Source organism: Orycteropus afer, unplaced genomic scaffold (genome assembly GCF_000298275.1).
Source record: "Orycteropus afer afer isolate SDZICR_OR568_19922 unplaced genomic scaffold, OryAfe1.0 scaffold00088, whole genome shotgun sequence".
Classification (NCBI taxonomy): Eukaryota; Metazoa; Chordata; class Mammalia; order Tubulidentata; family Orycteropodidae; genus Orycteropus; species Orycteropus afer.
In genome coordinates, this window is record NW_006921675.1 from 4,987,404 (window position 1) to 5,005,106 (window position 17,703).

A 17,703-nucleotide genomic window follows, 5' to 3' on the forward strand; every position below is an offset into this window, starting at 1 on the left:
TGGGAGAAGGAAGGGCTGCTTATGCACAGGGAGACAGCTCAGGGTGCAGAAGAGTATGGATGGATGAACACAACGAAGAGGTAACTATGGGGAGGAAGTTGGAGGGGAGCTGTTGCATTGTAAATTTTGGTCAATGACATGAGACAAAGTATATGTGAAGTGCTGTATGAATAGTGAATTTACTCTGTAAATCTTCACCCAAATCAAAATAAAACTTAAAAAAAAAAAAAAAAGAAAAGCATATATCCACTAAGATGAGCCTAAATAGCTTGACTAAAAGGGCATTTTTCTTTCCTTTTTACTGCAATTAAGTCAACTCATAATGTAGTAATATTTTTCTCTGAAAATCAGAATAATTCTTTAGTCTTTTTTTTTTAACCAAGAATATTAATAACTTATGGCTTAAATGTTATACATTAAACTTTTCAAAACATAGGTGAGGACAAGAGGTTGAAGGGGTAGGATTCATGAGATTTTGGATAGAAAAGGCTGAAGAAGCTGGGAAGCACCAGAGCTCGGAGACTCATGATCAGCCTACCTCACCTTTTGGAGAAACTGAAAGATGCCTTTCCTTTCAAAATAATGAACAACCCTTTCCATATGAAGTGGAGAAGGGGGCATAGAGAAACCACTAAGCAGGCAGCTATGTGATGAAAGAAAACAGTGATCTTGTTATGAGCAGTTTGGATTTTGCAGAAGGAAAGACACAGTGCAGGGGAGTTATGGTGGATGCTGAGAGAAAGGTAGGAAGTACAACCAGCTGCCCGCTTTGTAGAGAGAGAAGTGTCTGGAAGTGTCACAACACAGACACTGAGGAAGCATGCAGTAGCACACTCACCTTGGAAGGGTCGTAGTAATGCAGGAACGCTGGGTCCTTCCTCAGAACAAAGCGCCGCACCTTCCAGTTTTTCCTCTTGTGCCCCTGACACAAAGAAAGAGTTCCAGGATCACTGGTAACAGTTTGAAATCTCTTCCTTTCACCTCCCACACATCTATTGAGAAACCTCCAACAAGCCAGCCTCCTCCAGCAGGACTGCATCCTAGAAGCTACTATGTACTGTCGAGTTGATTCTGACTCATAGCAACCCTATGGGGCAGAGTATAACTGCCCCAACTCATAACAACCCTATGGGACAGAGGAGAACTGCCCCATTGGGTTCCAAGGCTGATCTTTACAGAAGCAGACTGCCACATCTTTCTTCCACAAAGCAGCTGGTGGATTTGAACTGCTGACCTTTCAGTTAACAGCCCAGGACTTGACCACTGTGCCACCAGGGATCCTTCATCCTAAAAGTAGTTTCCAGAAACCCTAAGGATTGCAATCACATGGGACAGACTGCCCTGACTTCATCCCCTCTCAGGGACACTTTAGCAAAAACACTGTCACATTTAGTACAAACCAAGGATCGAGAAAAGTCAGCCCAGTAGGAAAGGGGGTGAGGGGAACATTTCCCAGATGCAGCTCAGGGCATAAAGGTGAAGGACAGAAGGCTAGAGGTGTCAACTAAACTGGGAGCTCACATGGAAACTTGACCCCAAGGGCACCAGATTTATAAGGGTTAACTTATTCGAAAACCAAACATATAGCTGCACATATATATATATATATATGTGCACACGTGCATACATATATACAATAAAAGCACTTTAACACTGTCAGGTAAAGAGTGACAACAATCAATGTTAAAATCCAAAGGTATAAGAAGATATTAACCTGTGTGTGTGTGTGTGTGTGTGTGACCATCTTTGCCTTCACCCCCCAGGTCATAAACTTTCATTATCCCTTTAGTCTGGAACACCCTCAGTCTCTCCCATGGCCTCCTCATACTTCCAGGTGCCCTTCTGGCCCCCTCATTAGGATTGCTGTCAGAGCAGCAGAAACAGGACCCTGGGGATAAAGAGGCAGCTGCATGGATGTCAACTAATCAGCATATGGGGATCCTAATATCAAGAAGCAGGTGACTGCTAAGCATGTGCTCAGAGTAACAATGGGAAGGCACACACATTCACACAGCACATATTGTGTGCACAAACATGAGGATGTACAAAAGGTCCACTTGGCACATTCATGTACAGGTGATTGTGCCCATGTTGTTACCAATGACTTGGCCCTTGACTCATGGTGACCCCATGTATTACAGAGTAAACTGCTCCATAGGGCTTTCTTGGCTGTAATCTTCAAGGAAGCAGTTCACCAGGCCTTTCTTCTGCAGAGCTGTTGGATGGGTTCGAACCACCAACCTTTCAGTTAGCAGCCAATCATAAACCACTTGCACCCTTTTAGGCACATGCGCAAATGCTGCAGGTGTAACTGTGACAAGGTGTGCCTTCCATTTAACGGCTGCTCTCCCAAACAAGGTCTAGGAAGGGTAGCCATGGTCACTCTTTAAACATTGAGCTTATACTGCTGATTTGATCTTCAACCTACTGAATTAAGTGGAGAAAATAATTCTTTCTAATTCAGTTTAGAAAGTGTGCCAAGGAGTTGTTCAGCATCCCACAAAGGAAGGCAAGGACAACAGGAGGCCACGGGGATTAGAAGACCAACAGATGCAAAACATCAAACCAGCTGGCAATACCCTTCAAGACAAATACATGAAACAGGGCAATGATGTAGAAGTTGTTGCTAATGTTGTGATCACTACTTGCATGTACCTTTTTTCCTGGTGATTGGCATGCATAAGGTGTGCACATGCATGTTCTCAGACTTGCTCCCTGTGGCTGATGCTGACCTCCTTCCTTAACAGATCCTGCTGGTTGGTAATCTGTGTGCTCTGGGAAACCACAGCCCTTCCCTCCCTCTGGAGTCCTTACTATCATCAATACCACCACACTTGAAATCTACACCAAGTCCAAATCTCTTCTAACCAAACCATGACAGTAAACTGGTGAATTTCAACAACCCTGTGGCAAGACATTTAGAGTATATTGAGAACTTTCCTATGTGAAAGCAAACTGTGGCTGACTCTTTTCTGACATGAGGATGGAGAAAAAGGTATTTGCAAGATCAGTCATTGAGTACCAGTCTCTGTTAGCCTGCTATATTTTCTGCACCATTTGGGAGCTGCCCACCTCCTCCCTCACAGGCCTACTGCCATACCTGCTTGGCCAGATAGCCTTGTTTTACCACTGTGCCACTTAACTCCACAGTGCTGAGGTTGATTTCTTCCTTGGAGCTTATCTTCTTCTTGTAACTCTCAGCCTAGTGGATAGGAGAGAGCAAGGACTCTGTTACAGAAAGATGCAGGACCAAACTCTAGGGCTGCTGCAGGGGAAATTAAATCACTCAATATAAAAACCCCACTCTACCTTGGAATGACTCTGTACCCCAACCCCTAGACCTCTGTTATAGATTGAATTGTGTCCTTCAAAAATACATGTAGTAAATCCTAACCCCTATACCTGTGGTTATAATTCCATTTGAAAATGGGTTTTCTTTATTATGTTAAGAGGCCATATCAGTTTAGGGTATGTTTTAAGCCAATTACCTTTGAGATATAAAAGGAGCAGATTATGCATAACAAGAAAGCAGAGATGGGGGAAGATAGGACCCATTCCACATGAAGATCTCCAAGGAACCAGGAAACAGCTGAAAAGAGATAAAGACCTTCCTCCAGAGCCAATAGAGAAAGTCTTCCCCTAGAGCCAGCACACTGAATTTAAACTTCTAGCCTCCTGAACTGTGAGAAAGTGAGTTTCCATTTGTTAAAGCCACCCACTTGTGGTATTTCTGTTATAGCAGCACTACATACCTAAGACAGTGTCTCACCCACATCTGTGGAACCCCTGGCCCCTGCTCTGTTGCCTCTGCCTCCCTCTGCCCCAGTGGTGGGAGAAAACCCTACCCTAACTTACAAAAGTGTACAGGGCTGTGGAGTCATCCAGGAACTGCTCGGCCAGATCTCCAGAGCGAATGGCTCCTATGCTCCGAACGCCTACTGGCCTGAGGAAATTCTCCTCCATGAGCATGGAGGCCAAAGTCACTGCCTCCAGACGGCTGGCTGCAAAGCTGTTGGAGATGAGCCAGTCCACCAGGGAGGAGCCTGTGTCAGGGCACGGTAGCCAGTCAGACAACAGTCTACAAACTAGCCTGTTCAGGGTGCTTGGCAATAACCTCAATGACCTTGACCTCAAGGGCAGCCTCTAGGTTCTACCCATGAGCAGCCTGAAGGCCACACCTGCTGCCCAGAACTGTGGGCACAGCCAATGCCATCTCAGGCAGATTGGCTGGTCAGCCAGCAGGCAGCTCTGGCCCCAACACAGGGAGATCAAACCCGTGCTGAGTCCCAGAACACCATGTCCTGGGTCCCTTGCCCACCATTCCCACCCTAAGAGGGGCAGGCTCACCTATGAAGGTCTTTTTGTAGGTACTTCCCTGCTCCATGTTGGGGCTCGGCCTGATCCCACTGCCACTGTCATGCATTTTGTCCACGATGCGACTACACAGAAGGAAGGAAAGAGGAGGGGACCCTCATCACTATGATGAGTATAAGGGAAGGTCAGAGAGTCACCACTAAGGGTGCAAAGCAAGTGGCAAATGGTATGATACACATCACAAAGAAAGAGATGCATTCAGTTACACACTGAAATTTGAGAGATGGGATTTAGATCTTACCTTTTTCCTGCTCATCTAATGTTCTAATATTTCTATACTAAATATGTATTACATCTGTAATAAAACTAAAGAGCTAAGACATTTAGCTTAAAATTAAGGGTGTGCAGGAACCCACAGTGCTTGTCAGTGATCTACAATAAGTCTAAACTCCTCCAACTAATTCTCAAAGTCATCTACCACCTGACTCCACCCACCTTCCAAATTTATTTGCCACTCTAAATATTCACTGTGGTTTAGCAGAACTCTCGGCCCACAGAGGGTGCATAATCTAAATTCCAGTGCCTGGTTGGGAGTTTTTAGTGAGTCTATACTACATCCTTGATGGGTATCACAGTTCTACTACCTTATGGCAGTGAGGGAGTGCTTTCTGCAGTTGGGCTGTTGATGTGAACTCCTTCCATCCATTCCCACTTTATCGTATCACCCCCACTGCTGACCTTTCCTTCTGTTCTGTGAGACAATAACTGGTGCCTGCAGATCTTTTCTCACTTCCCATTTATATGAGCTTAGGCTGGAAGGCCCCTGAGATGAGACCTGCTGATTCTTATTTGCATCTCCTGAGCATCTAGCACAATGTAGGTACTATCGAGTGCAGCAGGCACTCAATAAGTGTTTCTTGGATGAATGAATGAAGTATCCTCCAGAGCAAGAAGGCAATGGCTCCCAGAACATCATTTTTGCCACCAGGCTAAAGACAAGACCAGTGACTCAGTTAGTGAGGATTCCTAGGAGCTATGGCATAGCCCTGAGCACTGTGGCTGAAACTGAAGAGGGTTCTCAAGTGACTGAAGTGGGCATAGGTGGCAGAGGCCCTGAGAGTTTGCACAGCAGTGAGTAGATGGGTAGGACCATTCCCAGGCAGAGAAAACAATATAAGCAGATCACAGTTGAAAACCCTGAAGCATAATGGGTGTGCCAGTCAGGCCTGTGCAGTTCCAACAGAGACCTCAAGAAGGGCCTGTCCCCAGATAGATATATGCACACCTATGTTCATCACAGCACTATTCACAATAGCAAAGAGATGGAAATAACCTAAGTACCCATCAACAGATCAACAGATAACCAAACTATGGTATATACACACAATGGAATACTATGCAACCCTAAATAATAATGAAGAATATATGAAATACCTCATAACATGGATGAACTTGGAGGACATTATGCTGTGTGAAACAGGTCAATCACAGAAAAACAAATATTGTATGTGTCCACTATTGCAAAAAGTCAAGGAAAAGTTTACACATGGAAGAAAACTTTCTTTGTTGGTTAGCAGGGATGAGAGGGAGGGGAGGGAAATACATAAATAAAATGAAGGAGGAAAAAACAATTTTTAAAAAAGAAGGGCCTGTCCCTCCCCGCCCACTCCCCACAGACAGAAGAGGCTGTAACAAAGCCAGGTATCAGGAAGGGCGGGAGTGGGCAGGCACTCACTGCAGGCTGATGTGAGGGGGCAGCTTGAAGGAGTTCTTCAGAATGTGGAGCTGCTGAACCTTCCCTGGCTGCCCAGCGTGAATAGCCCCCGTTATCTCAAAGGCCCAGGCATCCCTCTCTTCTCGAGAACAGGCCTCCAAGAAGTATTCTGTGGATGTTTGAGTCTTCAGCTTAATGAGTAGCTGTGGAAAGTGACAGCCAGTCAGACCAGCACTTCAGGAACAGAGCAGGCAAGAGGATTATGGGCAGCAAAAATCATGGGACTACCCTGAATCTAAGAGGCTGTGTAGTCCACAAAATGGCAAGGCCCTTTCTTCATGGACCAGTCATCTTATTAGGAACTGAGCCTTAGTTCCTCCTGTCAGTCTTCCTGAGTGAGTTTTCATCAGCCCATTCTCTCACTCTCAATTTCCACTACTTCCTTAGGGAATGTTCCCCTTTGGCCACACTGGAGGTCCTTATGCCCAGAATTCACCCTCCAACTCTCTCTACACATGCTCCTCTCCTCATTTCTACTCAAAACATTTCACCTGCTGGGAGTGCCTGCTCCCTCCTCTCTCCGATCCTTGCCCAAATCTCAGCCAACCATGAATGGCATCCTCCTCCTCTTCACTAGTGTTCTCTGCAGCTAATGATGTTCGTGCCACCATTTGGAACACTCAATGTTTTCCAGTCAACCACTTGCTTTCCTAACAACATTATCAGCTCCATGAAGAAATGAGTTTACCATTGTCATCCTTCACTCCTCCATGCCTAGCAAACTTCTTGGCACATTATGGGCCCTTTCCAAATGATTGATTGATTCAGATACTTTTCTGATGGGAGAGTTGAAGCCACTCCTGACTTCCGGAACTCACACACCTCAAGGGGTGAAAGTTATTATGCCAAACCCCAAGATAGAAATTATTACATTCGTGTTGGGCCTCCTAGTCCACACAGTGTTTTAATGAACCACTATCCTAATGATCCTCATCACAACCATGTGAGATAGTAAAGTATAATTATTTCATACCATTTTATGGCTGAGGAACTAAGGCTCAAGAGAGGTTCACCCACTTGCCAAGGTCACATACCTGGTTAGTGGTGGAGCCAGGATTTGAACCCAGGTTTTCCAGTTAACTCTCAGCTCTCCCCTTTACCCACACTGCCTTCACAAAAAAGGCCAGGAGGGAAGGGTCTGGGGCAGGAAGGAGCTGGGAAATGGGGCCTCACTTACAGGCCGGTTTTCATACTCCAGGCAGGGGCAGGTGATGGTACAGCCATCTAGGAGGATGCGGCCCTTGGGAGGAGTCGCTCTCCGGCCCCCCTCAAGCTTGTAGTATAGCAGCGTGTTCTGCCGGAGAATGAACCATCGCGCCTTCCAGTTGTGGACAATGTGACCCTGTGGCGAGACAGGAAGTCAAAAAGCCCAGTCATGAGCTGTCAAGGGAGGATACTGTACTCAGGGAGAAATGTCCCATGGCATACGGAACCAGATTGTGCCATGGAGACAACTCTCAGCTAAGCAGAATGCATAATTGTTGTCTGGATCTCTTTGTCATCTTTTTCGAGTGTGTAGCAGAGATTTTTGGAATTGACCTTCTAGTTCCCATTTGGCCTCTTCATGATTATAAATCTTGGAAGAAATTGCAAGATATAAAAATTGCGAGATATAAAAAACCAAAACCAAACCCATTGATGTCTAGTTGATTCTGACTCATAGTAATCCTATAGGGCAACTGCCTATAGTAGAACTGCCACACAGGTTTCCAAGGCTGTAAACGTTTCATGGAAGCAGATTGCCACATCTTTCTCCCATGAAGTAGACGGTTGGTTTGAACCACCAACCTTTCAGTTAGCAGCCGAGCACTTAACCACCAGGTCTCCTTGCCAAATATACAGTAGAAAAAGTTCACTGCCTATAATCCTACCACTGGAGACAGTCGTTGTTAACATACTTTATTTCTTTCCAGTCTTTTTCCCTTTCAGTTTTTTCTTTCTAGATTTGTTTTTCTAAATCAGCACCATAGTACATATCATTTTATTTTCATGGTTTTAGTTTTACTAAGCATTTTCTCATACCACTAAAATTCTTTAAAACATGTTTGTTTGTTTGTTTTTAATATTTATTGTGATTTGGGTGAAAGTTTACAGAGCAAATTCATTTTCCATACAGCAGTTCATACACATTTTGTTTCATTACACTGACTGCAATTCCCCACCATGTAACAGCTCTCTTCCCACTTCCTCCCCATAGTTACCACTTCCCTGTGACCTTTCCTCCCATGCACTCCTGTCCCCACCCAGCTGTCTCCCTGTGCAAACACTGCCCTTCTCTTCTCCCATAATTGGTTGCTCCAAAAAGTGTATCTAACTGATGTAAATGTTCACCCCATATGCCTGTCTATTGTTTGGCTGGAAGCCACAGGAGTGAGTTCAACTCCAGACTTGAAGGGTAATTAGGGGTCATAGTCTCAAGGGTCTCACCAGGTCCATTTTTTTTTTTTTTTTTTTATGATTTTGAGTTTTGTTCCACATTGTTCTCCCACTCTATCCAGGATGTCCTATGCCAATCCCCATCCAAGTGGTTGACAGTGGTAGCTGGGCACCATCTAGTTCTTCTGGTCTCATGCTCATATAGGCTGAGGATCACATAGTCTACTAGTCCCTTGGACTAATTCTTTCCATGTGTCTTTGATTTTCTTCATTCTTCTTTGCTCTGGACAGGAGAGACCCATCATTGTATCTAGATGTTCTCTGCCAATCTTGGGACTGTCTCGGGACTGCACCTAGTGGCCTGCCATGTTGTTTAGTAATCTTGGAACTGTGCCATTGTATTTGTCAACCTTGGGTTTGTCAACCTCAGCAGCCAGCACCTGCCTGAGTTAAGAAAAGCCTCCAGCTTCAGTGGGCTGGGAGCAAGAGGCAGAGCTGAAGCCCAAGGTCAAGGGGCTTTCATCCAAACCCTAGAGCTGGCATTTTGAACTCAGACTTCTAGCCTCCTAAAGTGTAAGAGAATAAATCGCTGTCTGTTGATGCCACCCATCTGTGGTATTTTCTGTTAAGAGTGTTACTAGAGAACCAAAACAAGTGCTAAGGACCCAACAGTCTTATCTAGCCAGGTGGGGCAGGCTGACAGCCAGAGCAGTTGTTGTGGCTCTCAAGTGGGTCATAGAGCCAGTAGGCAGGAGAGTCAGGTGGAAGCAGAGAGCTTGTTTCTAGAACAGATCGATGGATGGTGGAATGTCGCTGAGGGACCAGAAAGGAATGATTTTGATACTCATTCATGAAAGCAACTTCTTGGCCTATTTCTCACAGCAGAACCCAACTTAAAACTAGCTCAAGAGAACTTAAAACTATGCTCTAGAGAGCATAGTGCCTAAGGCACTTGACTGCTAACCAAAAGGCTGGCGGTTCAAACCCACCAGCCACTCCTCAGAAGGAAGGTTGGGCAATCTACTTCCATAGTAATACCATCTCAGAAATCTAAGGGGTCGCTATGAGTCAGGTCCAACTTGATGGCACATAACAACAACAATCAAGAGAGCTGTAATCAGTTATATCTGTTGCCATTGAATGGATTCTAACTCATAACAAACCCATGTGTGTCAAAGTGGAGCTGTGCTCCGTAGGGTTTTCAATGGCTGCTTTTTTGGAAGTAGATCACCAGGCCTTTCTTCTGAGGTGCCTCTGGGTGGACTCAAACCTCCAACTTCTTGGTTAATAGCCAAGTGTGCTAACTGTTGAACCATCCAGGGACTCCAAGTGCTTTATCTGAATTAAAGATCTTTTTCCTAATTTGCTCATTTCCTTACCTGATATTTATTATAAAAGAGGTCCCTTCCAGTTCTCATGTCTATGATGCTGTGATTCTCTTCTATGCTCAGCCAGTACTAAGAGCTGGTAGAAAACCAGACATAAAAGGATTTGTCTGCCCCCGTTCTTTGTACATACAGGAACACTTTGTGAGCTCTGCCCTGTGCACACAGAAAATTTGCTGTGGCAACGAAATAACATGTATAACAAAGTTAATCTGACAAGTATGAATATGTCTAAGTATTATTATGCCACATGGTGATCAAGCTGTTCACATGGATGACATGTAGTCAAACTGAATTTTACATCTTTGCTCCCTTTACTTTGTCCATTGCTTAGTATCAAGGCTGAGAATTTTCCCTGACACAGGCAGACATGTTTAAAGAAACAAAATGGACTTGGATCCAAGTCCTCAGCTATTTGGGTTCTCTACTGCTCCCCCCATATGGCCCCAATGCAGTCCCCATTCTCCACAACCCCACTCTGAAGGGGTCCTGATGTCAGCCCAGCAAAGCTGGCCAGGGCATTTGGGTGTTAAGGAATTAAAGGCAGAAAATCAGTGGCACACAGGCTGTGGCTGGTGCAAGGAGAGAAGAGTGCAGTCCAAGTTGACGGTGTGGGGGCTACTGTGCAGTGGAGAGAGGAGAGGGCAGAAGAACCTTAAACCTGAAGACACAGGGAAAGGAGAAAGGGGGCTGTTAACCAATAGATGATGAGCAGAGAAAACAAACACGCAAAATATTAGAACTAGGTTCACTCAATACCCAATGCCATCAGCCAATTCTGACTCACAGAGACCCTATATGACAGAGTGGAACCACCCATAGGGTTCCCAAGCCTGCAATTTTTATAGAAACAGACTGCCACATCTTGCTGCCAAAGGGCAGCTGGTGGGTTAGAACCAGTGACCTTTCAGTTAGTAGCTAAGTGCTTAACCAATGCACCACTGGTGCTCCTTGGTTCACTCAATATCCACACCAAATCCCTTCCGGCCTTCTTTCCTGGATGAAATGTTATATTCCTCAGGATCCTTTGCACTTAGGGAGTAGATTGTTTTGTTGTTGTTATGTGCCGTCAAGTCAGACCTGACTCAGCGATCCCCCCTTGGGTTTCCGAGGCAGTAGCACTACGGAAGTAGATTGCCCCATCTTCCTTCCGAGGAGTGGCTGGTGAACCACCAGTCTTCTGGTTAGCAATGAAGTGCCTTAGGCACTACACTACCAGAGCTCCTTAGGCAACTGAATTTCTACCAATTGGGAGTGAGCTTCATGGGGACATAGGAACTTTTGGCAAAGATAGTGGTGGAAGAACAGGATCTTCTGGCTCCCAGTCACTAGGTTACCAGGGACAAGGGGCCAACAATGTTAGTAGTATTGTTTCCACTAGAAAACTCTGATAGTGTTGTCCCCTTTTTCACTGACCCTCCACTTTATATAATATATAGAAAATAATCTAAATTTATAACAATACAGTGCCTGGTGTGGCTGCAGTGGAGGGACTCCAATCCCAATAGATGGTGGGAGAGGCCACTGGTGGAGGCCCACTCCACCGAGAATCACATAACATGGGCAAAGCACTTCTACTTACATTAATTTATATAATACCTAAAATTAGTAGTTATTTTTAGAAAAATTATGTGAAGCATACCTCAGAAATGATCATTGTAGTCATCTCTAGGAAGACTAGATAAGAGTAAAAACTTTCTTTTCATTTTACACCCGTAAGCACTGTTCTAGTTTTCTGTTTTGTTTTGTTAATAATATATATTATTTTTATAATGGAAGAACTAATTTCAAATAAAAATCGTGATGAGATGGTTAGGGAAATCATTCATTCATTTATCTATGCATTCAACGGTCAATGACTGAATACTACATCACCAAGCACTGTACTGGTCAAAGGGAGACAAAGATGAGTAAGACTCTGCCCCAAGCCAGTGGGAGAGACAGAAAACCACCCCACCCAGTGTGATAATTTCAAGGACAGATGATTGAATGGGGCATATCATAGCCAGCCTTCTGATGATCCCTGTCTTCTCGTATTCACACCCTTGTGTAGTGTCCTTTCACACTGTATAAGGATACAAGGATTAGTCTGTGTGAAGGGATGGGAGATGTGATGAAGATCAAGTGGGCAAGAACCTCAGCTCCGTGTTCTAGAGTCCCTGTGGCCAGAGGGGACTCATTGAAGAATTTTAAACAAAAGGGTTTCAAGTTTAGGTTAAAAAGGTTCCTCTAGCCACAATATGGCCAAACCACTGAATGGAGCAGATTAGACTGGGGGGTTCAATTAGAAGCCAGCAATCCACAAAACTGGCAGAAACAATCATTATCCCTCCTCTATAGATAAGCCACGGGATACTCAGAGGGTATAAGTGACTGGCCTAAAAGTTCAAGACAACGTGGATTGGAGGTGAAAAACCAGTGGCATAAGCTGAAAAGCACTCTTCCTCTACCTCCAGCCTTCTTCTCTGCAGGCAGCTGGCTGGGGCCAGCAGGCTAGCTGGACCAGTTAGCGGCTCAGAGTTCCTAGAGCCCCATTAGGAGAGAAAGCGTGTTCATCAACAGGGTTGGCAACTCCAGGGCTGGGCTTAAAAGACACTGAATGTTACAATTAGAGGGACTCTTACAGAAAACTTACTCTATCCTCTAGCTTTAAAGATGTATAAACTGAGGCACAGAGAGGTCTTACGCTATCACCTCAAAGAAGGAGAGACGGTACTCCAACCCAGAGACGGTACTCCAACCCAAGACTTTTATTCCTCCCACCCACCACACTCATTCTTTCCAAAAACAATAAAGTATATGACCATTATTATTATTATAAAGTGAATATATGTTCAATATCGATACTTTAAGAAAAACTAAGACACAAAAGGAAAATATCTATAAGTCCAACATTTGAAGACCAACTCCTACCATTTCCCTGTGCTTCTGCTATTCTTTTTTCTCCTATGCATATTTTTTCTTGACTCATATTTTATTATTTTTATTATTATTTATTGTACTTGTTATTTTTATAATTATTTATTGTATTTATTATTATAACTCTTTGAGCTATAATACCACAAACATTTTCAATTTATTTAATCATTTGTTTCTTTGTGGGGATATATAGTGCTGTTTTTCACTACATAAATTACACTCTATTCATAAAGCTTTTATAGTATTTCCTTGGAATAAAAACCAGTTGTTGAGTTGGCTCCAACTCATGGCAACCCCCCATGTGCTCCATAGGGTTTTCAATGGCTGATTTCTTTCCAGAAGTAGATAGCCACACCTTTCTTCCAAGGCACATCTGGGTGAATTCAAACTTCCAACCTTCTGGTTAGCAGCCAAGTGTGTTAACCTTTGCACTACCCAGGGACTCCTAGCTTGGAATGGAGTCCTAGAAATAAAATGCTTAGGCCAAAGTGTATTAAACATTGCAATATTATTTTCTAAGAGTGTTGCTCCAATGCGCGTGCCAGGCGACAATGCTGAGCACACCTCTGTCTCCTTTTAAAGGAAAAGCAAACCTGACCACTGCTGTCCCCCTCACCCTCACCCTCACTCTCATTAAAGCCAGGCTTGTGAGCTCCCTATGCCTCAGCATGGAGCTTTGCTCCTTCTTGCCTGGGCAGGATTAAGAGCCAAATCTGTCATGCCCCTGCCTGTTTCCCGCCTTCCACCTTTTCTCTCACCTGTGATGACTGTTCTGTGCTCTGGCTTTCAGCTCAGGCCCAGCCCTACCTCTGGGCTGTGAAAACCTTCCTCCATCTATGGAATGTCAGCCCACAGCCTATAACTTCTCCAGTGGACAGAGGGGCTGCTCTTGCCACCCAGGGGGGAGGAGGGAAAAAGACTAATCAGCAGGTGGGGACTGAAGCCAGGGCATTGGGGCCACATCCCTCACTGTGCACACAAGGTGTGGCTGCTGCTTACCTTAGGGACAAGCTCCAAACCCTTCTTTGATCTTGGCTGGAATGAGCTGTAGATATTTCGGCTAAGCCCCTTCTGTGGGCCTTTGAGACCAGACTTATTGACTCTCCTTGTTTCACTATCCCTTGGAATCCCTAACCTGGCCACCCAGGGCCAGGCTTATCTTCTGACATAGCCTGAGGAGTAATATGGTTTCCCTTTGGCCTCCTCTGACTGTGTAGAAGGAACTCTGGTAGCATAGTGCCTAAGGTATCTGACTGCTAACCAGAAGGCTGGCGGTTCAAACCCACCAGCCACTCCTCAGAAGGAAGGTTGGGCAATCTACTTCCGTAGTGATACTGCCTTGGAAACCCAAGGAGGGGTCGCTATGGATTGGGTCCGACTCGACGGCACATAACAACAACAACTATGTAGAAGTGATGGTGAGGAATCATGTAAGGAATGCCTTGCATTGTGTATCCCAAAAAGACATGTTGAAATCTTAACCCCCAGTACCTGTAAATGTGACCTTATTTAGAAATAGGGTCTTTGCAAATATAATCAAGTTAAGATTCTGTCATACTGGAGTAGATTGGGTCCTAATCTAATGACAGTTGTCCTTATAAGAAATAGGAAATTTGGACAAAGACATTGAGGGAATATGGCCATTGAAGATGGAGGCAGAGATGAAAGTTATGCTGCCACAAGCCAAGGAACAAGGATGGCTGGCAACCACCAGACACTGGAAGAGGCAAGGATGGATCCTTCCCTAGACTTTAGAGGGACCATGGCCCCAAGGACACCTTTATTTCAGACTTCTAGCTCCATAACTAAGACCAAGAGGCACACTGAGAGACAGCCTTCCCCTAGAGCCGCCACTCTGATTTCAGACTCCCAGCCTCCAAAATTGTGAGAGCGTAAATTTCTGTTTGTTAAAGCCATCCATCCGTGGCTATGTCTGTAATGGCAGCACTAGTTAACTGACACACAGACCAAAAACAACATCGTGATAAATGGAGAAAATACTGACCTCGTCAAGGATTGCATTTTACTTGGATTCACAATCAATGCCCATGGAAAGAACAGACAAGAAATCAAAAGACCTTATGGTGTTGGGTTAATATACTGCACAAGATCTCTTTAAACAGTTCAAAAGAAAAGAAAATGTGAGGACTAAGGTGCGCATGACCCAACGCATGGTATTTTCAATGGCCTCGTAGACATGCGAAAGCTAGACAATGAATAAGGAAGACTGAAGGAGACTTCCTGCATTTCAGCCATGGTGCTGGTGAAGAGGATTGAATATGCTATGGACTGTTCGAAGAATAAAGGAGCTCTGGTGGTGTAGTGCCTAAGGCATCTGACTGCTAACCAAAAGGCTGTTGGTTCAAACCCACCAGCCACTCCTCAGAAGGAAGGTTAGGCAATCTACTTCTCCAAAGATTTACTGCCTCAGAAACCCAATGGGGGTCGCTATGAGTCAGAATCAACTTGATGGCAGTGGGTGAGCTCCATAACTATAAAAGAATAAATTTCTGTTGTTTTAAGCCACCCAACTTGGGACATTTTGTGACAGCAGCCCTAGAAAACTAATACATCCACAAAGTCCCATCTGAGAGGTTTATCTTCATGTTAGCTCCACTTCTCCACAGGCTCCCTACCACGGCCCAGCTATTCCAACTACCAGCAGTGCTGACCAAAACCCCTTGCCTGCTTCACACTCTCCCTCACCTCACAAGCTGCAGTAAACAACAGAGGTTCCCCACAGGTTGTCTCTCTGAGGTGCAGCTGCCTCCACATACCATGAGGAACCAGGCCTATCACAATTGCCATGTGCAGCAGGTATGGAATTGGGCACTGGCTGGTTATACCCAGTCTGACCCTTGATCCAGGCAACAGTTGATTCAGCCTTCTACCACTCCTGCTTTCAGTTTTGAGCAAACAACACACCTGCCTTCCTATACAAATCACACACACAACATTATGTGTGGAACGTAAAAGTGGCTTGAGATTCAGTGCTGATGCATCTGGCTGGCAGGGGAGGTGGCAGAAAGGAGAGCCTCTTCCTCCCTCATTACTCCTGTCAAGCTGTAAACTCAGGTTCCCATTTTATATCCCCAGATGTATCTACCTGTGTGCTCTCATTAGCATAATGCTTAGTGTTAACATCAATGGTAACATTAAAAAGAATTCAAAAATATCAACTGTCTTCCTCTTGCTGTCTTCTGCTCTTTTTTTCCTTTTCTACCTTCATCCTGTGTGTCCCATTTTCATCTGGACTTTTGCTCACTGTGGGAAGGGCCACGTGGGCAATGGGAAGGACTGACTGACAGAACACAGGGTTCCAGTCTGGGCACTAGCTCTGGGCAAGTTCATCTTTCTGATCCTCAGTTTCTTCAGCTGCAATACAGGACTGATAACACCCATTGTGGAGGCAGCATGGTGGATGGGAAAAGGCTGGCTTTGCTACTCACCAGCTCAGCCACTCTGAGCAAGTTACTTAACCTCTCTGAGCTTTGTTTTTCCCCTGAGTGAAAGAGGGTAAGTGGTAAAACAGACCCTGCAGGATTGTGCGGGAATGAACCCAGATCATGTCCATGACCTGCACACAGTAAATGCTTAAGTAGTCTAGACTTACCTCCCCCTCACAGGGTCACTGAGCAGAAAGGAGATGACCTGGAAGTGTGCTGTAAACTTCAGAGCCCACATGTTATTTGAATAACTTATATTTAAACACTGTAAGACTCATAATATTAATAACATTAACATATAACATATTTTTATGTATTATAATATTAATAATATAATATTAACTCATAATAATTAATAAGTTGTATTAATGTAGATGGGAGCTCTGGTGGCATAGTGCCTAAGGCACTTGACTGCTAACCAGAAGGCTGGTTGTTCAAACCCACCAGCCACTCCTGGGAAGGAAGGTTGGGCAATCTACTTCTGTAGTGATACTGCCTCGGAAACCCAAGGAGGGGTCGCTATGAGTCGGGTTCGACTGGAAGGCAGTGAGTTTGGTTTGGTGTTATTAATGTAGATATCCATTTCGGTATGCCCCCTCCCCACTACACTGCACTAACCAAAATTGGTTCTCCTTCTTGCTGCCACGGCCCCGGTTTTCTATCTAAAGCTTATCTGTGCCTCCACGCCAACTTCCAGCCGCCTTGTACCCCACACTCCCCATTGCATTGCTGCTCCTCCCAGCCGACCCCACACTGCCCAATCCTACCATCCAGGACTGGGGAGTCCGAAGGGGGCACACCGGTTCCAAGCGCGTCTAACACCCTCTAGTGAGGCTGAAACTCTGGCCCCAGTGCCCACTCACCCTCTTGACGAGGAAGCCCTCTTTGAGCACGCCGCCCTCGCCGTCCTCCATGCCGCCGCTGACGGAGCAGCTGCGGCCCTGCTGTCCGTCCCCAGGTGCGCCGTCCGCGCGCCTCCCGCCTCCGCGCGCTCGCCCGCGCCCGCGCCCGCGCTCCAGCCGCTGAGCCGAGGAAGCCGCTCAGACCTGGCGGGGCGACACCTCCCTGGCCTGTGTCCAGGGCCCGCGGCCGCAGGGCCTCCCGGGCAGGAAGTTAGACCAGGCCGGGATTTCGTGACGTGATTCTTCCCCCGAAGGTGCCCGGAGGCCCGTGCTTGGCCCTTCAAGTCCGGCTTTGGTGTGGCCTCTTTAGGAGCCTTCCTCATCCGGCTCTTTCCTCCTGGGCTGGGTGCTCCAGCCTGACGCCCCATGCAGGTGTCCCCACTGCATCCTGTACCCCTTACCACGCGGTCTCTTTGCCCATCTGCTCTCCTCCTCCATTCCCTACCTTCAGAACTTTAATGGCCACTGCCAGGTGTTGGACTGGGGCCTGGGAGGCCTTGACTAATACTTAGGGAATTCAACTGAGCTTAAAGGCTTTCAAGGACTTGGAGTGATTCCCAGGTCAATAGGTATGGGGGTAGGAGAGT

The 17,703-nt window shown here is 45.6% G+C and overlaps 1 protein-coding gene across 1 annotated transcript in view; it reads right to left on the bottom strand.

Annotated features, from left to right (window-relative positions):
* PLEK2 (pleckstrin 2) overlaps positions 1–17,128 on the bottom strand; it is a 36,816-nt gene extending 19,688 nt beyond the window's left edge. Inside the window, exons 1-7 of the mRNA XM_007942303.1 lie at positions 17,078–17,128; positions 7,266–7,430; positions 6,050–6,231; positions 4,348–4,439; positions 3,856–4,043; positions 3,101–3,202; positions 839–922 (exon numbers count right to left, since the gene is read on the bottom strand). Of these exons, the coding sequence (XP_007940494.1) occupies positions 839–922; positions 3,101–3,202; positions 3,856–4,043; positions 4,348–4,439; positions 6,050–6,231; positions 7,266–7,430; positions 17,078–17,128 (864 nt within the window). The remainder of the gene's footprint in view (positions 1–838; positions 923–3,100; positions 3,203–3,855; positions 4,044–4,347; positions 4,440–6,049; positions 6,232–7,265; positions 7,431–17,077) is intronic.
* Positions 17,129–17,703: the final 575 nt, after the last annotated feature.